The 25,241-nt window shown below is 45.3% G+C and overlaps 1 protein-coding gene across 1 annotated transcript in view; it reads right to left on the reverse strand.

The window, feature by feature from the left end:
* CELF4 (CUGBP Elav-like family member 4) overlaps positions 1-25,241 on the reverse strand; it is a 716,072-nt gene that overhangs the window by 62,191 nt on the left and 628,640 nt on the right. The window contains 4 exon segments of the mRNA XM_030004110.2: positions 3,985-4,095; positions 4,098-4,133; positions 9,433-9,580; positions 21,843-21,986. Coding sequence (XP_029859970.1) covers positions 3,985-4,095; positions 4,098-4,133; positions 9,433-9,580; positions 21,843-21,986 — 439 coding nt within the window.

Here is a 25,241-nt window from a genome sequence, read left to right on the forward strand (position 1 = left end):
TGTTTGCTGCCCTTTGCTCTCCCCATTTTCTCATGTCTCCCTCCTCTTCTCTTCCCAAGAAGGCTTTATTTGTGGAGCAAGCATTTTGTCCAGTCCTTCACAATGCAATCCAGTAGGGCAGGACCTGTTACCAGAGTAACAGATGTGCTGATGGTGAGAGACAGCAGAAACCAGTGCAGATGGTCTCTGCTGTTATTGTACATCGCACACTGTTACAAGAGAGGCACTGGGCTCTGGGTGGCTAAGAAGCTTTGGCAGAAGAGCACAATCCCTGTTACTATGGCTAATGTGGAAATGGCAAATGCTTTTGCGCTGCTGCAAAGTGACTCACAAGATCATGGCATAACAGATTATGCTCCTTGTCCCCACTATAGGTTGTGACACATTGCCATGTTCAATAGCTCTGCAGGCTGAAAGACTGAAGGGCAGGCATTAATACACAAAAAGGTCAGATCTCCAGAGGGGCTTAGACTAGTGGAAGGGGAAATATTTACTCCCTTGTTATTCTGTCCATGCCAAAAAGTGCACTGTGAGGCATTATGTGCTGGCTGAGTTTGGAGACGGTAAAAGCATGGCTTGCAAAGAGTATGCCTGCAAGGAATGGTTTTTAGTGCTACTGCATGGATCCATAGCCTGGCCAGAGCCATACAAAAAGCTAATTCCTGCAGGGACTGGGGCTGTGATCAGAGACCTAGTGAGTAGGGTTGTTCAACCTACTCTTGCCTTTGGCCCAAAGCCATGCGATGGTTCAGTAGTCTGACTCAAATCATACTGTGTGTGTCCCTGCTTCAGACAAAGGGAATCTTAAAGAAAGAGCACAGGGGAAGACAGAAAAAAAAAGAGTGAAACTACAGAGTAAATACAATTACATGGTATGGACCCGTTTTTATAGTGCAAAGACTGTGGAGTTCTGGAGTATTTTAGATGCACCATCAAAAATATCATAGCTAGACACAAAGGTGGACATGTAGACAAACTGCACAATTAATGGGATTTATTTGTGTCTGAATGATGTGGATGTCATGCCTCTACAGATTTTGATTGTCCCATTTTGCTATTTTCAGACAACAAAGATCATTCTGCTACAGGATCTAATGGTGTGAACCCACATTTGAGTTTTTTGTGGAGTATGAAAGAGTATCTGAGAGCAAAATTCAGGCTTTAAACAATATATGGCAAGTCATAATCATAGCAAGACTATGGTTATGTACCTAATACTGCAGCACTCTTAGCCACTTTCAGAATGAGAGATATACCATAAAAGAAAGTTGTTTGGAAGATACTGACTTTGGATGGGGACTGGCATGTTCTTTTCTTCTCTATAATGTTAGTGCAATTGCATGCTTAGCTTTAATGTTTTATTTCTACCCTTGCATTTAGAAGCACAGACATGCCGAAACACAGGGCAGTGCCAGTAACAAATGCTACACAGGAAAGTGTGAAAAATCCCATAATGAACAATGATGGAATAAGCTGCCTAGTGATGAAAATTTCTTTCTAACCCCAAGCAATTAGTGGCTGGCTTATATCATAAAGCATGAAGGTTTGTGTCCTTTCTACACTTTTATCCAGTCAGATATGGCTGTGGATGTTCTCATTACCCATATAAATGTCTAATCCTTTTTTTTTTTATACTGCTAAGCTCCAGGCCTCAGTAAAGCCTGCGGCAAGGAGTAAAGTTTTGGAGAGTGCATAAATGCTCCTGAGAAAGAAGAAAACAAGACAGAGCAAACACGTGATGTGTTCTACACCCAAATGGCTACAAAGGGCCTTGCTTTGAGGGTTTCATTGGTAGTGGGGACAGGGAGAAGTAAAATGAGAGGTGAGGGTTTGGCCTGCCACCGTTCCCTTTGCACCTCTGCTACAAGTTAAGATGTCACTATGTTATGGGGAATTTGAGCACCAAGACAGATTAATATGTTGCTGAAGACACACTGAGATGTATCCAAACTTTACACAAAGCAGACTATTTGAATGTCAGCTTTACCAGCAGAAAGGAGCCTCTCTGCCTGCAGCAAAGTAGAGCAAGGATGACTGTCGCCTTTCAGTGTGTTAGGCTGTTGGTGTTTGTGAAGTGACTTACTGTGAATTGCTGGCTGAGCAAGTCTCTCCAAAATTCAGGGAAAACCAGAATAAGGCCATTGACTTTTATATAATCATGGATGAAATACCTAACTGAAAGCTTTCTTCAATTATGGGGATAGTTGGAGATAGTAACAAAAGCTCAAGTCATTAAGATTCATCTAGAAAATCATCTTTTCTCTGGTATCTGCAGTAATGGATCATGGAAAATTAGCTAAAAGGAGCTAGATAAACTAGAAAAAGATAGACATAGAAATGGATGAAAAAATGGAGAGATGATAGACTGGCAAACAGGTAGATACTTAGATAGGTGGATAGTTGAAAAGATGGCTGTATTTATATAACCTTAAAGACAGGGTCCTTTCTTGGTGCTGTGGTTGAGCACACTGAGCACACTAAGGGCTCCCTGCAATTTTTTGATGCCTCCGTAAGCCTCCAAGAGCTCCCTATCCCTCTAAGCTGCTAGAAGCACGTATATACATGCCTAACTTTTAGCACAGTAAGCCCCTTGATTTCAATCCCGCTTAAAGTTGAACTCATGGCTAAATGTTTACAAAGTGTGTGTGTGGAGGATGATAATTATTTTTCAGCACTCTTGGTATTTCTGGGCTTTGCTTTGCTGCATTCACAGAGTGGCTTTTTTCAGTGACATTGTCTGAACTGTGACTAGGTAAGAGTTTTGTATTTCTACATTATGTGGTATTTTGCCTTGTAGCTCATGAAGTCCCCTGTGATGTTGAACCTTCTGAGTTTTTCAGGACTGGCTGAGATCGAAATAATTTTTTTTCTTAGGGGTTTTGTGGGCTTTTTGGCTGGAGCATCTGACTCAGTCTTTGATTTCCTAACAGACTAGATCAATCTATGAGTGCCCCAGGGTAAAATACTCCTTTGCCAGCTGGTGGCTAGGATCAATTAGTAACAATTTACTTAAATTTTATTGTTATGATTGCTATTATTGGTATGTATACAACAATAGTAAGGAATGTCTTCCTAGCAGAAGTACAGCTTGGTGGAGAGGGCTATTTCAAATCTTGAGGATGCTGAAAAAATGCAGGTGCACATTGAGGACTTGTGTAGTCCTGAGTTCTTGGTGATTACAGCCTCAGAGTGTCCATGTATTTGTAAGTGCAGGTACAGAGGCAGGTATGTATCCCTTAAGTTCCCTCATTCATCCCTGGCTGCCAGGGCTTGTAAAATCACCCCTTCAGTGCTGGCATCTTTTGAACTAGTCACAGTCTGAATCCCAGCAGCAGTTCTCTGGTGGTGTTCCACAAAATGGTGAAGCTGAGCCCATTCTGTGGCTATATTAAAGGAGCTTCATTCTCCAGGTCTGCTTTTCGGAGACCAACACTCGCTGTCTGCACACATGGTGTGAGGAATGGATCAGTTTTGTGTCGGCAGCCATGTGGACTCTCTGGCCTCGATCTCCCAGAGCCATTCGGCTGCAATGGAATCCCAGTAGGAGATACCAACAGTGGGTGCTAGGAGATGCAAACGGGCTTAGCACAGCTCCTTCAAGCCTAGCCAGGAGCAAGACCCTTGGGAGTACTGCTAGGAGATCTGCCAGCATGAACTGGTCAGGCCTCAGATCAAATTTTAACTAGAGCAAAACACGCTGGGTGTCCTGATTGTATTCACCAGACAAGTCATCCAACAGATGAGCACTCAATTCTTCAGCATAAAAATTTTTCACCTCCAATACAACCGTTGATGTCTATCATCCAGATTTAAGTGTGTAATCGCTGTAGCGGGTAAGACCTAACTATACCAATGCTAGAGGGAGCCCTGACGGTATAGGGTATAACCTTCAGAGGTGGCTCATGGTGGACAAAGCCTGTGGATGCGGACAATCTCCCTGAGACTGAAGGAGCAGTTTGTGGGCACAGCATTGGTCTGGCTTACCTGGGTAAGGGTGGATGCCATTAGCAAACACGGCTTCTGCGGCGGGCTGCCCATTAGCCTGCGGCGGGAGGCCAGTGAAACCATTCACCCCAATTGGAGATGGGATGCTAGCACAGCTGGTGCAGTTATGCCAGGAGGCGTGCTTCCACCTGCAAGTGGGGAGGACACAAAATCAGAGCTGGTGAGTACTGGAAGCAATAACTACACGGAGAAAACCGCTGACACATGGCTGTGACCACCACACAGAAACCTTCTGATAATCCAAGTGAAAAAATCTCCTAAGCTGTTGTGCAAAGAAAGGAGAGCTTGCTTATTGCTTCTCTGTTTGGAAAGGACTTAAGAAAGGCTTGCAAAACTTTCTTCAACAGAATGAAGCTTTTGCTTGATGATGGTCTCTATGGCTAATATCAAGCAAATAGAAAACTATAGAAATACCACCCTTCCTCCTCAACTTTCTCCTTGGAGTATTACCTGTTTAAATTGCTAAATAAGCAGATGTTTTCTTTCCTAGATATCACTTAGCACCAGAAGCAACTTCTCAGTCCCACCTTTCTACAGCAATTCCTCTCAGTTTCTCTTGGGAGATGTCAGCTTTGTGAGTGTACCGATTTCCAGGACTCCTCTGTCTGCACTCTCGCATGAATACACTTTTCATGTACAAACTCATTCTGAACTTTCTCAGCACCAGGGATCCTTAAAGGTTTGGCAAGTTGATTTGTAGCCTAAAAGCACCAGTGATACTTTTTTAGTGTCACTGTTTGGCTCAACTTGACTTCATAGAGTTTTAGCAGAGATCTCCCCACTCAACAGGGGGCAAAATTTGGGCTAGAATTGTTTCTTTCATGGAATCATACTTCAGAAGAACAATTTAGTCTTTATATTTTGGGTGGTACCCTGTGACCCACTGTTAGAGAATTCTTAAATTTCTGAGGGGAGAATTAAATCCCTCTGCTACCTCATTGACTGCTCCTCTGTATGTTTATAAATGACTGGGCGGTCTGTGCTTCTTGCAACATATTCAGTATGTTTTGAGGGACCAAAAATGAGCTTTCAATGAGTATGAAATCGTATTTTTCTCTTTCTAGCTGTGAGTGGGAAGTTAATCTATGTTATCTTAAGTGATATCTTTCTGTGTCAGGGTATACTACTGATGGAAAGCACGATTTTTGCAGTAACCTCTTTCTTAAAACAATTGCAGAAATTTTCTTCACCATAGCAGCATTCCATGTTGGGTTAGTCCAATAACACACTTTAATGCCTACTTAAATCTGTGTTGGTGTTTTAAGAAAACCAATACAGATGCATGAGATATTTTAATATGTTCTGATTTGAGTAGCCCAAAAAGCAGGCAATATTTCAGCTCTTTTCTTATACCATGAGCAGACAAGCTGCTGTTTCCCCTTTGCTTATTTAAATGGTGTTGGCCTTTAAAAATGTCCTCTGTGGAGGTACAGGGAGCCAGCAATGGCAACTGAAGTCCAAAGGCAATGCTCTTAGCATATGCCATCAGCTTGCAAATCACCAAGTCTAGTTAAAATTTCAGTTGCTTTTCTGGATCTCTCCCTTATTTGCATAGACAATGTAAGTAATTTTTTTCTAAAATTGCAGCAAGGGATTTGTGCTTGCTATTTTGTGCATGTCTAAGGAAGTTTAGGCATATTCATTGCAATTCTTTAATTTTCTTCTTGTAAAGAACCCCCCTGGAGAGGTCATATCTGTAGTTGGAGTAAAACTGGCATAATGCCACCGCAGAGAACAAATGGTGGTGGTGCATGCCAGTTGTGGATTTCATCCCTTATTTGAGATCTCTTGCTGCAGCTATACCAGGTGCAGATTTACAACATGGAGGGAGGGAGGGAGGGAGAAGAGAAGGAAGGAAGGAAGCCTAAATGAAATTTCATTTTTAACCCCTCTGTGCAGTTAACAGAGTGGCTGACCCACTGCAGATCCACTTTTCACCCAGATTATACCAATGATGGGAGAAATGCAAAACTCTAACCAAACTTTCAGAGATGTCAATTTAATTGCCTCACAATTACGGACTGTTGTGTGAGAGAAACCTGACTCTTGATGGGGAACCACCAAAATGCCAGCAAACAGCATAACATTTTCAAGGTCTGAATTTCCTACTGGGACTGCCTACTGTACTCCATCGACTGCAGGCAAGCCAGGTGACTAGTTTAAACTAAATGTCTACCTTTTCTATGGTTAAAAACCAGTTGAGATGGATCCTGTCTCTAGTCTGTTAGATTTGCCTGGATCCAAACCTCTAAGTTCTTAGGTTCCATGGGAACTTGTGAGCCTGAATGAACTCATGGCCATGTCCCAAGGAGCCCATTCTCCTAGGGGTGGGATGCACAGAGAACCGGCTGGATTAGGAGGCCTGAAGATAGCAGCACAGAGGCACTGTGCTTAGTCAATACATCCAAAATCTCTAGGACTTCTGGGTTACCAGTGTTCTTTTTCTAGCACAATTTTTCTTTTGCTTAGGAAAGATCAAAACACTTCTTTTTTTTCAATGTTCCAAACACTTTTTCTAATGCCTGTTTTTCAGAGAACTTTGAAATGTTTCATTTTCATTCCAAGTCAGAACAAAGATATACTTCAATGACTGGAAATCCTGCTATGAAGCAGAATGATCATTTTCTATTTGGCTTTCTGAATGCTAACAAAAGCCAGCAGGAGAATTCACGTTAGGCTTCAGATATCTCCTGGCTACTCAGAAATCGTTGCTAGTGTTGTAGGCTTGCTTGCTCAGACGTTATGTGAAACATTTTCTATGCATCTTATCACAAGCTTGTGAGTGTTGTAGTAATACAAGGAGTCATTTCAAAGTCTAAACATTTCACCCAAGGAATAATTGTCAATGGACATTTCCACAACCCATTACAGAGGCTTTTCATGAAGGAAGCTACCCATTCAAGGTAAATCTGCAATAACAGCAAAGTGCATAGGCTCCATGATTGAAAATATGTCATAAGGAGAGTGCAAAATCTTTCACCTTTCATGAAAGAGATCAAAGGATCATCTAAACCAGCATCTTATTTTCGGTAATGACCAGTCATGGGTGCTCTTGAAAGCATGTTAAAATCATGAGCTTTCCTCTCCTATATTCTGACAATAAGAGCTTAACAGTCCCCAGAGGGCACCGGGCACACCAGAAGAGGAGGAGAGTTTGAGCCAAAGAAGGGCTGGGATATTTTTCAAGTGCTAGATATCACTTCAGGCGCAGAATTGGCCTGTTGTACTGGTATTTACACACCTATGTAACAGAACCCACTCATTCTCAAGACTTATTTATATGCAAAAGAACTTGTGCTCTTTTGCGGTAGGGCCATCACAAACCATGGCCTGGATTCAGCTTTCCAGGCCCTGAGAGCATTTGAATTCCAGGCAGTGTTTGTTTGACGTTCTCTCTGCTCCCATCAACACAAAACAAATCTAGCTAGTGCAAATATGATAATCTTTCCAGCAGTGGGTTTAAAGGGTGCACATATAATTAAGCCACTTTTCTATTTGGATTTGCAGTAGCTCCATTGACTTGTTGTTTATACATTTATCGTTGTGTAAACATATATTTTGAAATGTGTGGTATAAGATTTTTTGAGTCAAGTGCTTTTCCTTGGGTCTCTGTAAGTTTGCATGGAATGAGATCTGTCTTTCTTTCTCTCCTCTTTTTTCCCCTTCATATTCTAATGCAAGCAAAGGAAAAGGTAAGCATCTGATCCAGTAGCTGCTGACATTGTTCCCAGTTACAGATTGCAAAGAGATGCTAAACTGTGTGTGAACGGGGAGGTTTTCTTTGGCGGACAGGTTAGTAGAACTCAGTTCATTAGGAATGGCCCCCGAGCCTGCATTTCTGTGGTGCCTTATCTCCCTGCCATCCGGTGTTTCTCAGCCACGAGACATCTTTCCTGGCTGTTTTGTCAGATGGCCCTTTCCTGCTCCAGGGCTGGTGCAGACCTCTTCATGTTCAGCAATGAAGCTGTTTCTTCCTCTCTTACTGCTCTGCTCTGCAGTCCCAGATCCTGTTCTGCCCAGTGCTTTGTTGTGCCACAAAGTTTGCCACAAAGTGCCACAGCTGGCTCAGGCAGAGCTCACTCCTCCCATATCTCACCCCAAACCTTTGTCAGGCTGGTCCCCTCCTGGCCAGCTTGATGCTTCAAGGTTCACACAAGGGCACTGGTATGCCACATCTCTCCAAACACAGTCCCATCCCCAGTGCCTCTCATAGGAAGAACCCGCATCACCCCAGGGACCCTTTTATCCCAACCTGTCCCTTAGAAATGGTCCTCTGAAGATCGACCTTTAAGTCCTCTGCTCCCCTACCAGACTCTGTGGTATATTGTGAAGCTCTCCAAATTCTCACTTCTTTCCTTTCGTGGTTTGGCCCCACTTTCCCTGCTGCCCTGCTTCCCTGCTGTTAGGCCACATGCCACTCCATGACTTCCAGCCCTGCTGGTTCCTTGACCTGTTCCTGCCCAAATGACTTCCTTGTGCTTCAAGCCCCGGGAAAGCCAGTCCTGTTTCCATCTCAGCTTAATTCTCTGCACAGTGAACCATATACCGCAGCTCCTAGCATGGGCTTCTTGTGACACCTCACAGCATAGCCAGATCCTGGCAGCCCTCCACTGACTACCTGTCTCTGCGCCAGCACCCAGAAACCATCTCACCAAACACTTGCATTCCCAGTATGCACCGGAGGTCTTCCCTGAGTACCTCCTGTCCTATTTCACAGCAGGGGAAAAGCTTGTGTCCCAAAGACATAGCTCATCTTGATAATAATAATTGCACCTCACCACAAACCTTATCTGGTTTGTCTTTGGACCAGCCTGGCTGTGACAGCACCAGCACTGACCCCCTTGGACATCCATATGCACCACCAATAAACCAGTGTAGGTCACTGGGGGATGTTTTGTGCCATTTGGAGAGTGCTCAGAGCTAAAGGAAAGCTCTGTAAGGGATAAGGCTGAGAAGGAAGAGTCATGGCTGAGAGCCCTTTCCAATTCCTTCTCTGCCAGCACCCTTCCTCCTTCCCAACAAGACCATTGCTTCACAGCTCTGGTGGGTCTCAACCCTCTTGCTCTCCTCACCCACCAGTGAGCACCATTCAGCACAGGGCACAGCCAGCCCAACAGCCCACTGCTGGCAAGCCCTTTGGCTTTGCCCTTACAAATATTTCTTGATACAGAAGCTGACCTGCAGCTGGGCCCAGCTCTGGAAGAGGTGGCAGCAGCCTTTCTCTGCCCTTCCTCCCACTCCCAGACCACAAAAGGATCTGGTCGGCTCCAATTCTCTCTTCTGGTGACCTTCACCAACGAGACCGACATTTCAGTAAACACCCACTGGGGGAGAACGTGTCAGCTAACACGTCCTGCCAGGTCACCCCTGGGATGTGGCCAGATTTTCCTGCCCTTTGCCCCCCCCCCCCCCCCCCCAGCTCCTTACCTGAGGTTGGTGTCATGGGGGTGGCTGCCAGGCCATTCATGTTCAGAGCCGCCATCTGCTGCATCTGGGCTGCAGCAAAGGCTGCCATGGGGTTCAGGTAGCCGCCCTGCGCCACCGACGCCATGATCGCGGCTTGCTGCTGCATCAGCTGGAACAAAGAGAGCAGGGAAAAAATATCACGCGGTCACCAGCAGGGCAGCCCGCAGCGCCGGCACCAGGATGGGGACCCAGTGAGGGGGTGAGGCATCCCTCTCTTTTGAGATGTCAGCTCACCACGCCAGCGGTACCCCCCCCCCCCGGCCTTGGCCTTCCTTCTCGCTACAGGGGCCGGAGGCAAAGTGCATCTCTGCATCTTGGGTTCTTTATGGTCCCCACCCCCACAATGTGTTCCACTGTGTGGAGGTCTCCCATGAGCTGGACTCAGCCCTCTGACTCCCTGGTACTTCCCTGATGAGAAGGGCAGAGAAAAGACTTTGTACAATCCTGAGCAGAGACGTTTTGTGGCTTAAATTTCTTGTATCAAAGCTCTGGGAAAGCACTGGTGGCTGCTGATTGGAGAAAGTGTCTGTGGAGCGGTGGGGAGAGGGGTTCCCTTCTCCAGAGCAGCAAGCTTAGCCAGTTCTCTGCAGATAACCTGGTTTGTTTCCAACTGCCAGTGACAAAAATCTTTTTTTCTTGTGCTGCTGGGAGACTTCTGGTGGGCACTGACTAAAATCATGACCAAACTTTCTAAGCAGATTATAGCACCTATTTCCAACACAACCAAGGAGAAACTCCTGGAAGAGCTGTACGAGAGAAGGGAGCTCTCTTACGTTAGCAAGATTAATACTGTGTTGTGGGACAATCCCTCCCCTGTGGTTTTGATCTGGGATGACTTAATTATTTTTTTCCAGAAAGTGATCAAAATGCTGCCTCTTTTAGGGCACCTACAAGAGGCAGAAATAAGGAACCCAGGCTATATTTTCAGGCATTTTTGAGTAAAAATTTCAGAGCAGAAGGGTGGTGAATAGTTATGCATGCTGGAAGTGTTTCTTACATTAAAACCAGACTTTGCTATCACTATTTTACACTCTGAACCTAGTACACAGTCAGTGCAGTTCATGTGTGTAGTATGGCTGCCGTGGGCTTTTAAAATGCTCCTGCTGTGAAGGAGAAGACAGTCTGGATGATGTTACCTCTTGTCCCCTTCCCTGGACCTGCACAAAGAACCAGACGAGGTAAATCTGAGTCTGTAACCAACCCCCACTAGTGACCGATGGTGGATGCTTAGAGAGAGTGGGGGAAAGAGGATGAGCAGAGAGCAAAACCTCACTCCGTTCATTCCCCAGTCTCTGGTAATGTGTGACTTGATGATAACAGTGGAGAAGGAAACTGTTTTTCTGTAGTGATTTTAGAAGTGACTCATGTCTTTGCTGTCTCCAGAATTGGACTACCTCTGTTTTGCTGCCCTCTGTGATTTCACTCTCCCATCAGGAAATCACCCTCTGATGTTGTTTAAGCACACGGGACATGCTTCTCAGCATTAAACAGACCTCAAAAGTCATGGCAAGGAACAGACTGTTCCCTACTGTTCCCTTCAATATTGAAATATCGGCTAAATTAGCTGTTTATACACATACACACTAAAACAAATCCTTGAAATCACTGTACTCATTCAAATGCTGAAACTTTCCTTGTTGCCATCAGTAAAGAGACCAAAGTAAAGGATGCTCTGCCACGGACCTGCTGTATAACCATGCACAAGTTGTATAAATTTGCCTTGGTTTCTCCAGCAATAGAATGGGACACAGGACACCTGCCTCCCCACATAAGAGTGCCTTCAGATCTACAGATGAAAAGTGCTCTACTAGAGTTGAGTAGTGTTATTTTTTGAAGCCTAATGCAGTTTGGTGGCAAGGTGGTGGCATTCCCTTTGATTGTTAATTACCCTTTTTTGTTATACCCTGCATAAGACACTTTCACATTTTAATTAGTGATATCCTGTTCTTTGTAATTACTGATAGAGCGATTAGACAATGTTTTCTATTATAGCACAATGCTGATTCCCCTTTAAAGAGTACATTTGTTTCTAGGCACCATTTGAGTTTATTCTCCAGAGGAAGCACTGAGCAGGTGATTTTAGTAAGTATGCCAATGAAGTGAATGAGGAAGGGGCAATCCATCCATCTTTAACACTGGATTAACTCCAATGCTGGGTGTGCTGACTCGTATTTCATTTTCTGTGCTGGGTATTTTCACCTGGGGACAGCTGAGGATGTAACTGGCCAGTTGAAGAAAAGATGGCCAAGATCTGTGCCTATAGGATCTGTTCAGCGCTGCTGATCAAAGAAGCATCTCTCTGAGATGGATTCTGTTGCAAGGGCTGGGGACAGTCCCAGTCTGCCCTTTGCTGACTTTTCTCCGTTTCTGCAAAGCTGACAACAGCTGAATGAACAAACCCCCCCTCAAAATACAGAGCGACATATGACTGGTCACCTGTGTGTCATGGTCAGTCTGGCTGGCAGATAACAGCCTGGTATTTGTACCAGAGACCTTCTGGGCAGGCAGGGGACTACGTTTTTGGCATTTCCCATTGTCAGATTCAGTAAACTAAATACAGATGGAGTTTCCTCTGAGCCGGTCACCTATTACAGTTGACGTGATAACAGGCAGAGGAGTCTAGGCCAAGATTTCTCTCTCCCTTCTGTACCTGAATGCCTCGGGGCAGATGAATTGCAGCTTTGTTTCTCCCCATTGACTGTATGTGGAGCCCGAGGTGATCAGTTCAGCTTCGTGTATCAACACAGCCAGATAAAATCATTCCCACCCCTTACCTGGCCCTCAGCAGATATTTTTGGACCTTGGTTCCCAAACATTTTAAAGAAAGGTGTTAATCCTTTTTTCATTTATATTTCACCTGTGCTGCAAGAGAAACAGGGCTCTATATAAAAGATACCGTGTTGCCAATGGTAGTACAAATGATTGTGCTGCTCCAAAGACAATCTCCATTTTGCACTTAGCAAAGCTAGGCAATCACTTGTGACATTATTTCTGGCTTATGCAACTCCTTCTCCTGCTTATGGATGTCTCTAAGCTGTTCAGAGTTAACTCCACAATGGCAGGTGCTCCTTCTGGTTTGCAGACCAAGTAACCTGAATGTGCGACTTCTTGTGTATTCAGAGGGCACTGGAAGGTGCATATTTGTAGAGTGTACCTTGGCTACATGCATACTTCTATTTGCAGTGTAATGTCATTCATGCATTTCTGTCACAGACCTTCAGAAAGAAGAAGGTATTTTCTCTCTCCTTATGAAAAGAGCTAGATGATCCTAATCTGCTGATTAGTGCTGAAGGTGCAGGGTCTGCAGCCTAAAGCCTGGTGGGTTTCAGTGAAACAGTCACTTAAAACTGGCTGTACTCCCACAGAGACTGAATTAGGATCTTGAGGAGCAAAGAGGTTAAATTTAGCTTAAGGTTAAAAAGCTAATGCAGTAAAAATAAGGCCCCAACCTGTGATTTGGGAAAGTAGGTTCTGTTGCTTCTGCTACAGCAGGCATCCTGCAGGGAGCGGCCACCCCATTTCTGTTAAGCTCAGTGCCCTGTGGATACCCAAGATGCCATGGGGACCTGGAACCCTCCCTGGCATGCTGAAATAAGCTGGAGCCCTGTACCTTATGAGCCAGAGGATGTACACTTTGCTGCAGCCTTCAGAGCCAGACCATGGGGTAACCTGGTGTCTCCTCCAGAGATGGAAGGAGTATAGCAACCCGTGCCTGAACACAGCCATGTACCCCAGCTAACTGGCTTTGCTTACTTGGCTAGAGAGTGGACCCCAACCATGTCCCAACCATGTCTGGACATCTCAACCCTTGACAACACTCCTGCCACCCTTCTGCAGCCATGTTTCCCATTCATGCCCTTCTCTCTCTCTCTGGTTGGACGTGCTCGGGGCAAAGGTTAAGGAGGAAGAGGAGGGGGGTCCTTCGCAGCCCAGTGGCTGGTGGTCACAGCCCTGCTGAGTGCAGCAGCACCGTGAGGGTAGGAGAATGGGAACTCGGTCACCTTGAAAGAAGCTGACAGCATAGTCCTACCTCCTTTCCCCAGGGTGGCTCCAGGGTAATTTACAAAAGGAGGGCAAGTCCTGTAAGGGTCACCAGTCTCCCTTATAAAACCTCTGGGGCATTCCCAATAAAAGTCACCCCACTCCTTCCCCAGCTTTCCCTGAAGACAAATGTCCCATCCACTCTTCTTTCACTTTGAAAGAGGCCCAGTGTATGGTCCCAGTTAATAAAGCTGTAGAAAGTGAGGCAGTGACCCCACCAGAGGCAAATCAATAGCAGCAGGGCCCCTGGGTATTGTGTACTTTAAAATATGCCATTTGAAATGCAGATTTTCCCTGCCTGGGCTGGGGCCACAGAGCAGTAATCAGAAAGGCAGCCGCCTTATTATCTCAGACTGATCCAAGGGGATGGAGAGGAGCTTTTCCCTTCCTCAGCTGAAAGGACATTTTTCCTTTTGCTTCTCTTACTTCCTTGGCATGATCTTTGCCTCATCATTTAAAGCTTTTTCCCATCCAAGTTTAAAGATTTGTACTCTCTTTCCTCCAACGTGGTGTAAGAGACTGTGTTGGACTATGTTTGTCTCGACATTGCTGCTGCACAGTTACCATTTGCTAGCCTCAACATCCTGTTGCTGTGGGGGATTACGTGCTGAAGGAAACAAAATGTCCCTGAAGAAACCACCATATCTGCCTGAAGCTAGCAGTCTCCGTGGAAATGGGTGGACTCTTTGGAGAAGCTGCGTACTCCTCTCTCGAAAAAGGAACTGAAAGGGACTGAAAGGAACTGAAAGGGATTGAAAATCAGCGCTTGGAACTGGGACTTTGGCATTGTCTGTCTGCTGGAACCTGGAACTTGGACCTCCATCACCTGCACCAAGACCAAGCCAACAGGACGTTGCTGGCTTCGTGGTGGTGATAACTAGTCTTGCTGCATCTCTTCCATTTTCTTGCTTAGGACTGCCTCTTTTTCCTTTTTTCTTCCCTCTGTCCTGTCGGTATTATCAGTTGTTATAGGAAATAAAACTTGTAGGGTTGTACCTCGTTTGTGTCTTAATCTTGCTCTTGGGATCATTTAAGAACCCTCCCCGATATTGGATCGGGACAACTGGCCTTTACTATTGCTCAAATATTTATCTTCTGAGGAGACCAGGAGATGCTACCAAACTGGTTCATGCCCGTAGACAGCACCTGAAGAGCTAAGAGCCTGCAGTCCCTATCCCAGTGCTTAAGAACTGATGGGGCAGCAGGAAAGGCACTGGTGAGGCCATCCAAAGCACGGGAAGGGGTGGTGGTGATGGCTGGTCAACAGAGAGAGATGGGAGAATTTATCTCACACACCCTTTTGCTACCTCAAGTTAAGGTGGCTATACTTCAGCCAGCTCTGTCATCAGTGGATAGATAGACACCTCCACAGGCTTATCCATCCTATCCTAACATGGGAGATTAAGGTAAAAAACAGCAAAGGGTGAAGTTTTGCAGCACAGCTGCACCAAAGCAAGAGCTGGCTGATGCACAGCTCCCTCTCCGTGTCTTGCTGCTACCTTTGCACCAGGACAGATGCATGTCCGGCACTGCCGAGCACCAGCTCAGGAACAACACCAGCAGAGCATTAACCATACAGCCCAAACATGACGCTTACTGCAGTTTTCATCCCAGAAGTGGGTCCCTGTGTGGTCACTGTCAGTCTAGTGGTGTGGAGGGAGGACATGTGGCCAGAGGTGGGGTTGGGAATGGGATGGCTGCCTCTGGCATCAGGTGGCTGTTAGACAGCAGGGTTGTGCAACCGCACTCAAGGAAAGGAAATACTGTCCTTCTCTTACAGGAGGAACAGATGCACGGAGAGATGAAAGAACTTTCTCAAGGCCAAAAAGTCCTGCTAGAAATAGGACAAGGATGCTACAGCCTGCCTCCCCCAGCCCCCAAAAGAAAGACATGTGAAACTGAAGAAGGGGAAGAGGAGAGAGATGGATTATTTCTGATGAGCTCTTTTTGAAATAGCATGATCATTGCCCTTGGAAAAGGTTTACTCTGAACTATCTGATGACCTTCTCATGTTTTTCAGTGTTATTTTCTATCCTTGTCTCTGAATCACGTGATGTTTTGTTTGACTTTTCATATTCTTCATTCAGTAATAAAAATAAAAGTAATAACAGCATCCCACACTTCCCACCTCTAATGATCTATACAAACACCTAGCTAATTAATACTCATGGTACCCCTGTGATAGAAATAGGTAGGTAAAGTGATCAATCAAGCAGGAAGAGGACTCATATTTGGTAAAATCACATAATTGACAAATTCGCGTCTGTTTTACCTAACTGACCATTGGGAAATAAAATAAAAAATATCTTCCAAGCCTTCAAACAAACAGAAGGTATTCTGTAAAAAAATCAGAATGGTCCTTCAGACATCTTTCAATGTCTTTTTGGGAACAGAAATTTCTGCTTTGAAAATAAAATTTAAATTTAATCAAGATTTTAAAAAACCTAAACAAATGTGCAACACCTGGATTCATGTGTCTTAGTGTCTTTCTGAAGCCTGATACACAATAGTTTGGATTTCTAACTTCCTGAGAACTGTGGAAAAAAACCCCCAAACCTAAAACTAAAAATGCATATAGAGCCCAAATCTGAGTGTTCATTATTTCTGAATTACCAAGGAGCTGATGATCACAAATATGGTATTAACCCTGCTACAAAGTATTATGGCTTCAAAATAGCTTCCTCTTCTGGAATGGATCAGAACAAGTGATTTGCATAACAGGTAGTATTTACCAAATATACTGTCCCATTTTGGTCATTTAAATATAACTATTATATGCAGAAAATAGTCAATATTCAGTAATTTTCCCTGATTTCATAGGGCTAGCTGATTTTTTTTAAGTATCTTTCCAAAATAATTTCACAGTATGAATTGAATAAATATTGGAAGAAGCAATTCTTCCCTTCAGCACTACCTCAGATCATTTAGCAGAAATATCCTTTCATCTCCACAGGAGCTGGGACCTAGGCTTTTAAGGTAAGCATGGTAGTCACTGCTGTCCTAACTTCCCAAGGTGACCACTTATGATGATGACTGAGAGCTTTGCTGTGCTGGATGTTCCCAGATTTGTTGCAGTTATTGTCTGCAGTTCAGAGCTGCAGCCATTAGTACTTTTTCAGAGTGAGGGGAGATGGGATTTACTGATGGGAAAGGACTTGGTGCAGGCCAGAGAGCAAATGTTACCACTGCCTATGTTGCCTCTGTGCCCATCTGTCTGTTTTTACACACTAACCCTATGCCTGTCCCCTGCTGCCCGATGTAATCAGTCCCATAGCTGGAATTTGTCCAGGAGACCATGGCTAACACTGCCACCCCATTTTTTATGCAAACTTGATTTATGACTTTGATCTTATTTTAAATTATTTAAAAATTAAATAATTTATACAGTATCTGTCACTTTCTAAGGCTCCTTCCTTTGTTCTTGCTTTGCTTTTCTGCATTTTCCCATCTTCCCAACCCTTTTCAATCTGTGCACATTTCCTTTTCTGCATGGTGGGGCAGCAGTGACATAAGACAGCTGATAACTACTTGATACTTTCTTCATAGGCAGAAGACCTGCAGGAACTTTTCCCACTGTTGCTTATTTGGGCCAGAACTATACTACCACCATTCATAGTCTGGTTTGATTTTTGCTGCTTACGACTTGGAGCTTGGTCACCCCACCGCTTACCAGGGTCTAAAAAGGTGTGCTGTGCTGCTCTGAGCTGGAGTGTGTGCCTGCAGGTTCCTTCTCAACTGACAGCAAATCAAAGGTGGTGCCACCTAACATCAGTCTCCTCCTCTCCAGGCTGAGTTCAGATCTATACCTCAGGCTGACCTTAACTGAGACTGCAGAAAGAGCTATCAATACCCAGCTGATGTAGATCCACAGTAACCTGACAACAGAAAAGGCTGGTGCCCTATACATGTGTGAACTAAAATAAATAATTGCCCCATAAAAGGGGAACTTAAATGAGTATGGGAAGATAATGCTGAAAAGAAAAAAAACCTAAAACAATCCAAAAAACCTGAAACAAATTAGTATAGGGGCTCTGGAGCTTCAGGGAGCCATGAAACCTGACTTGCTTTGAGCTCCATACAAAAGAGGTGAAGTAGGTCTGATGATGAGGCTTTCTATGTCACTGAAACAGCACAGAGTGCCAAGCTTTGTCTGGGCCACTTGCAGGTGACACATGAGGAGGGGAGGCAAAACCACCCACAGAGGAGAGCTCCCTTTGCTCCCTGATTTTTTTACCTCTGGATCTGAGGCCATATGGCTGCTGAAGCCAAGGACTAGTCGCTTAGCCTATGTGAGGCCACTGCTGCTATCAAGGTTAAAGTTGCTTAAGCTGAGGTTGAGCGGCTTGGCAGTGAGCAGCAGCACGAGTGAACTGTGACACGGCCATTTGCTGAGCTGCAAAGGAGGTAACTTAAAGAGGAGCTGGGGCCCAAAGCAGTCCTGGTGGCAACACTAACGACTATCAGTCAAACACTGATGGACTGAGACCCTCATCGCCACTCCTCAGTGGTGCTGCTGGGTTTGCAATTCCACGGCTGCCCGCTGATCTCTCAAATGGCTGCACTGTGTGGGTTTCTGCTGCACTGGCCACCCTGATGCATGGAGACCTTCTTGCAGGAGCTAATCCAGTCCTGGTGATGTGCATGATGCCTCTCTGGGGGAGATTCAGCAACAAACCGCTGCCTAGGGGACTTGGCAACCTCCTCCATGGGGAGGGACCCTTATAAATTATTGATTAACCAGCTCTCATGGGATTGCTTGGGAACTCTTATATGGAGACATCAGTCAAGCTTGGACTGCAGTGGGATAGCTGGGAGGACAGGTTACGAGTACAAATCAGAGAGCCTAGTGTCTCATGCTAGTCCTGGCCTTACTACTAAGCACTGAGGCAGTTCTTAAACTTGTGTTACCATCATACCCCCCCGTGTGAAAACCTGTTGAGAGACAGCACAAGAGAGAGCCATGTCCCTGAGGGAGAAGGGAAAAATAAATAAATCTGATCATCAGCTTTATCTGTACATGGGGAAATGAGACCAGGGGGTCAAACGATTCACCCAAGGTCACATGAGTTGCTGGTGGCAATAGCATCAGCTGTCTTCACTGTCCTACTCTTGCATTTTCACTGTTTCACCTTCCCTTCTCTTGACTTGCCTTAACTCTTCAACTTCAGTTTGGGCTGAATAAAACTGCCCCCCCTTTCCCTCTCCTCCTATCGATCCCTCCATCTCCTGCTGGCATTTGCGAGGTGCCAATCACCCTGATATCTAAGAGCCAGCAGTCCAAGGTGGATTAATCGGGACCGAGGGAACGTCACAGAGCCCCAGCGCTCCCTTCCTTCCCTTTTGTGTGAGACTGTGAGATGAAGCAGATAGGGAGAGACACAGATAGGGAGGCTGATTGAGAGACAGCATCTGAGCACGCTCTGGGTGTACAGGCACCTCACGGAAATGTGATCCCATCATTTAGACAGCTCTGAAGTCCCCAGGGTAATTGGTGTCACCAGCTTGTCATATCCAATGGGTCAAGATCTAAAACTCATTCTTTCCCCTTTATTAGCATATTTACCAGGAAAAAAAAGAGGGTGGGTCCAATTCTGCTTTCACGGAAATCAATAGGAAAAATATTCATGTGTTTCAGGTGGAACAGGAGCAGACCCAGGAATTGTTTTCACTCTTTCTTCAGCAATAAATCCTCACTCAAGCACATACCCTCATAATGTCCTGTGTTATCTGGTGAGAAATAGATGGAGGGAACTTTTGGGGGGTAAAGGTGCAGACTGCATCCTCTTTTATGTCACTATAAACCTAGGCTGGAATTAGAAAAATTACTCTAGATTAAAGATTATGCCAGAAGAGTTCTTGGATGAGAGCATCGAGACAGTGTTGTCTTTACCACCTCTCCAGCTGCCTGATCAATGCCTGTTGTGTAACATTGGAGCCACATCTCCTGCCTGACAACATCTTCAGATGTTTGTCCTGAGCTGTCCATGGGTTGCCTCCTGTTAATTCCCCTGGTACTTGGGAGCACAGATGCTGCATCCTTCTGCCAGGCTGCTGGCCACTGACCTGGGCTCAGCTGTGATTTACTGTCTCTTTTCCTCTTCCTGCAGCCTACCCTGGCCAGGAGGACAGTTAAGCACAGCCAGGCTGGGGATGGGACAGGTCTCCCATCATGTGAAGAGGGGAGCAGGGGACAAAGGAAGAGGCAAAGATTGTTTTTGACTCGGAATAAAAATGAACAGTGCAAAATGGAAGGAAAAATAGAATTTGTCTAATGGGGAGAGAATAAAAAAAGTCCACATTACCACCAGGAGTTGGGAGGAGAGGGGAAACGTCTGTGGAGCTCTACAGCACATCCTCATGACTCTATATGCAAGTGTTCAGAGAGGCACAGGACACTCAGTGGAGGACAGAAATTTCAGGGCCCTCAAGTTAAAGAAAGAACATATGGATGTGATGGGAAATCCATGGTGCCAACACATGAGAAAGAAATAGGCAGGGAAGAAAGCAGAGCCTTGTGGTCAGTGCGCTGGAGGGAGTACGGGTACACTGGAGTGTGATTCCTGAGTTGGCCCTGTATACCTAAGGCAAGGCATTTGGTGTCTCTCATTCAGTAAGATGTTACTCTGGAAAATGGGATTAATGGTACTTCTCTCCTTGTCCTGGTTTTGGCTGGGATAGAGTTAATTTTCTTTCTAGTAGCTGGTATAGTATTATGTTTTGGATTTAGTATGAGAATAATGTTGATAACACATCGATGTTTTTAGTTGTTGCAAAGTAAGTAGTGCTTATTCTAAGTCAAGGACTTCTCAGCTTCTCCTGCCCAGCCAGCAAGAAGGCCGGAGGGGCACAACAAGTTGGGAGGGGACACAGCCAGGGCAGCTGACCCAAACTGGCCAAAGGGGTATTCCATACCGTGTGATGTCATGCCCAGTATATAAACTGGGGGGAGTTGGCTGGGGGCGGGGGGTGGATCACTGCTTGGGAACTAACTGGGCATCAGTCAGCAAGTGGGGAGCAATTGCATTGTCATCACTTGTTTTGTATATTCCAGTTCTTTTATTATTGTTGTTGTTGTCATATTGTTATTATTATTACTATTATCATTATCATTACTAGTTTCTTTATTTCTGTCCTATTAAACTGTCTTTATCTCAGCCCATGAGTTTTACTTTTTTTTCTCCAATTCTCTCCCCCATCCCACTGGGTGGGGGGAAGTGAGCGAGCGGCTCCATGGTGCTTAGTTGCTGGCTGGATTTAAACCACGACACTCCCGTACACAAATCTAACACAGAGTACAAGAGGGCCACATTTTACCACCAAATGGATGAAGCACCTTGGTGGTGCACTGTCACGGTCTGCAAATCTGCTCCAGAGAAGGCAGCCAACGTCACCTGGCAGTATTCTGTCTGCCTGCTGCAGGGATCACCTCTACCTTCCTCTGAAATTTCTGGCAGAGAGACCAAGTTACCTGAACTCGATCTTGTCTTGCAGGTCCTTGTTAATTATAGCCTAAGGAAAGGTAGTTATGCCAGAGCTTCGTCAAGAGCCCAGCTCCCTGTACAGACACACTTTCTCAGGGGCCCAGGGTCCAGGTTTGGTATGTAAGTAGGATACCTGAAGTTAGACAGTGCAACACTGCTTTAAGTAGTTGATGCGTTTTCCCAGTGTTCTTAAATCACACTGTTTTGGGGAGCCAGGACTGTATGTGTGTGTATGTCTGCTTGTCCATTTTAGTATTATCTAGTATGCTTTCATGAATCTAAAAGCACTTCTGTCAACAGCTGCCTTTTTATCCTGTGGTCACTCCAAAGGTACCCGCAATGTTGCATGGTGCAGCGGGGGCCTGGCCAAATGGAGCAGAGCCATCTCCTCCATTCAGCTCACTCTGTGTGGCCTGATAGGAGAGGAGGGCCAGAAAGGTATTTGTGCTCTCACAAACCTTCTTTGGCACCAGATGGTGCTGGCGTGGGGCAGAGAACTAGTATAAGCTGAATTCAGGCCTATTTTATCCAAATCCTCAAAGGCTAGTTGTGTTTGGATTTGACAGCAATGGCTTAGACCCCATAGGAAGTGTTTTGCATAGGTGCACCCATGATCACAGTGTGGTTACTGCTAGAATTGGCTATTGCGCCTTTGAGACTTGCCTGGGAGATGCCCTAGTCTACCCTGGATGGCATGGCTTAGTTTGCTCTCATCATGTAACTAGTTTGGTGGAGAAATCACTGGTTCCTCCTCTGCCCAGTTGTTCCTCCGCTCACGTGTGCCTTTGTGCAGTTCTAGGAGCTATTCCTGCTCCCGTGAAAATGCATAGAACCCGTGTCTATACTTACTGCCTGTGCATAGGCGCCATATGCTCCAAACTGGATGGCCATGGGGTTGAACATGCCCATTTGTCCTGCCATTTGTTGCATGCGTCTCATTGTACGCTCCTTGTCTGTATCTGCAAACTTCACCACCAGGCTTGAAGAGGCTCCCTGCAGGACAGGAAACAAAGGGAGACAGACAAGGGAATTAGCCGGATATATGGTTGGCTCATGCAATCCATACATCTAACACAGCTTTTGTAGCATGGGATCTGGCTGGCACTGATTTTGGCCATGCAACCTCTCAGGCCTTTGAATTTGACCTTTGCAAGAGGCTGAGAGCATCAGGAAGGAAGTAAAGGATCCTGGAGGGTGAATGACTGAGGCCAGCAGCCTGGTTCCTAGTTTCCTCCAAAATTCAAACTTCCAGGCTGTCATTAATGTTCTCTCTGGAAAAGTTGTTGCCTTATTCTTTCTACATACAGAAGACCTTCTGGCCCAGCATGTTGTCCTCATCAGAGGACAAAGATCTGGACTCAGTGCAGCAAAATGTAGGAGCTTTTGCTGGATGAATGTGCTAGGATTTGTGAACTGATTTATTTTGATGGAATGTGTTAGCTCTGTGCATGCTAGACCCCCTGAGCTGCATCACCCTTTCACACTGCCATGTCTCGTAACCCCCATGCCCAGTGACAAATCCGTGCCCAGCCTTGGAGGTAGGATTAAGTATGCTGAGCAGAGTGTATATCTCATCACGAAGCAGCATCTTTTCAGCACTGTTATACTAGGGGGGGCAAAAATAGTACCTGATGGACCTAAGTTTCCTCTCCATGAACAGTATGAAATAGTAGGAAATAGAGGCTACCACAAAAGAGCCCACATTTAATGCTACACTTTTCCAGGAAAGCTTTACAACGTTTGGGTTACGTCTGCAGTCAACACCGGTGCAGAACTACAGATGATCATCCGAGCTGCCTTCAGAAGTCTGTGGAAAAATGTAGAACTTTTGGGAATGAAAGAAATCCCTCTTCACCCCAAAATGAGATGCAAGGTCAGTAACTGTGATTCTTAAATTTCTGACAGGAGGCGGAGATGGGAAGAAACAGATCTGCTTAGGAAGGAAAGCATTGATTTTTTTTGGCTGGCTCCAAGGATGGCCTAACTTCACGGGTTGTTTGATTCCCCACAGTGCAGCCTTCCCAGGGGAAGAGGGGTGCAGGGAAGGGGGGATCTGGCAGCAGCCCCGACAGCAGGCAGACAGTTGCCTCGGGAGCTGGGCTGCCTCCGAGCCTGGGGAGATGGACAGGTGAGCTGTCAAGAGACTGACAAAGAGCAGCTGAAACCATTGTGCTCCCATGGTACGCTTCCCATTTGACACACTGGTATTTGCTGATGGAAATACAGTCAGCGGGGAAATTGCCAGTTCAGCCTCTGGCTGTGGCAGTAGAGGAAGACCGGCTCCATGCCAGAGGATCTGGGCTGTCACGAGGCCCCTGTTTTTCTAGCAGAGGTGGGATTGCCTGGGATTGCACAGGGGGAATGTTATTAACTGGCTTACACACATCCCTATGTGCCTGTAATCAGAAAAAAAATAGTCTCGGTGAAAGCAGAGTTGCTCTGCTACAAATTGGGAATAGCGTAGTGAACAACAACTATGGACATACATATATATAAGTCCAAGCTATGCATATTCAATAGCCTCTCCAGATCCTCAGTTATGAATAAAGACTTGAGGAATTAACTTGCTAAAAAAAACCCCAAAACAATCTAAGGCCACACAATGAGCGATGTTCCCCTGGATTAGCAGCCTGTTCTGGGAGGAAGTGATTTTCATTGGCAAAGAATCTTTCTTTTTGACCTGTTAGTCTCTCTCTAATAAATCTATAACCCACTCAAACAATGTGGTGAAGAGCAAGGGGTTGAAAGAAGTGCTTCAGGAAGACAAAGGGATGGAGAGATGAATGCTCTATTCAAAGGTGGAGAGCAGTCTTCAGAAGTTATTATAAGAGCAAAACAGAAAGCAGGGCGGGGAGAAAAAAAAATCTAGCCAAAATTCCCCTGCATTTCTGCTCAAGGCTGGGCGACTTTTCATTTTTTTTAATCACATGATGTAGTTATTGATCCTTCCCCAAATCACACTCTTAATTGCAGCTCATCGACAAATGAATATTTTAATGCATACATTTCCTGCTAATTATCACCTGGACCAGTCCTTAATTAGATTTCAACACTCATTTAATTAACCCTGATCCAAGAGACTGTTTGGTAACCTGAATCTAATGATTTAAACCTATTTGCAGCTGTATTGGAGGGAGGGAGGCACTGGTCCGCAGCAGACTGGGCTGTTCAGAGCTGCTGTCGTGATTTGCAGAGCAGAGGCTGCAGCATGGTGGGCACAATGCAGCATGGAGGATTTTGAAAGTGAATAGGGGGAATGAGTATTCATTTTGCAGATGGGTTTTGAAGATGTGACCTGCTCTAGTTAGCAGGACAGAGAAGTGTAAATAAGTTGGTGTCTTCTTCCTTCCCCTTTTCTTTCTCTCTCTATTTGCCCTGGAAGTCTTAGGGCCAGAGAACTGCCTCAGGAAATTGCTGATGCCTCACACTGTTGAAAACCAAGCTATTATTGTAGATGGGATCATGAAAACATGGGTAACCCCCACACGAATCTCTTGCCCCTCGAGTGTTCTTTCCTCCTGATGTGAGTCGTAGTGACTGCACAGCAGCCGTTTGACCCAATGGGATCTAAGACTGCCTCTTATGAGATGTTTTTCTGGGTTGCTTGTCGCAGCAGGACTTCAGGCCTCTTTGAACATCACTATCATATACACAGGGCAGAAAGGCCATTAGCAAATAGAAGCAAGCTAGAGCACACACTACAAAGAAAGAGGAGAAAAAGCAGGGGGTTTTAAGAGTGCTCTGCTATGAGATACGCATGTAAGCAGTTAAAGATATGTAGCCAGTAGAGATGCTGCATTGCTCTTGAATATGAAGATTGACCTTGGGATTGATGTTTTCTGTATGTGGTTCCTCATGTGCAGCCCTTTCACGTGGCCTAAAGGAAATCAGGCAGTAAACTCTATCAGATCACCCAGTGCAGGATTTTTAGCAGAGGAGCCAAACAGTGCTGTTCATCTACAGCAGAACAAGACTACTTTCTACTCCAGTGACTCCTACTAATCCACTGGATAACATTAGAAATGCCCCAGAATGGGCCAGATTTTCCATGGGGTAAAAACTGCAGAGCCCTTCATCTGGACAATTTATTGCTTCCAAAAGCAGTTAAACCATGGTGTAAATCAGCCATTGTCTGCTGACAAAGGCAATAGGTCCTGTCTGCTCGGTCATTTATTAGTAATACATAATCTCCCTCTTGCTCTCTCTGGTTATTGGACTGGACTTTATATTTCACCAACACCCAAGAGA

The sequence above is a fragment of the Aquila chrysaetos genome, chromosome Z (genome assembly GCF_900496995.4).
Source record: "Aquila chrysaetos chrysaetos chromosome Z, bAquChr1.4, whole genome shotgun sequence".
In the NCBI taxonomy this organism is placed as follows: domain Eukaryota; kingdom Metazoa; phylum Chordata; class Aves; order Accipitriformes; family Accipitridae; genus Aquila; species Aquila chrysaetos.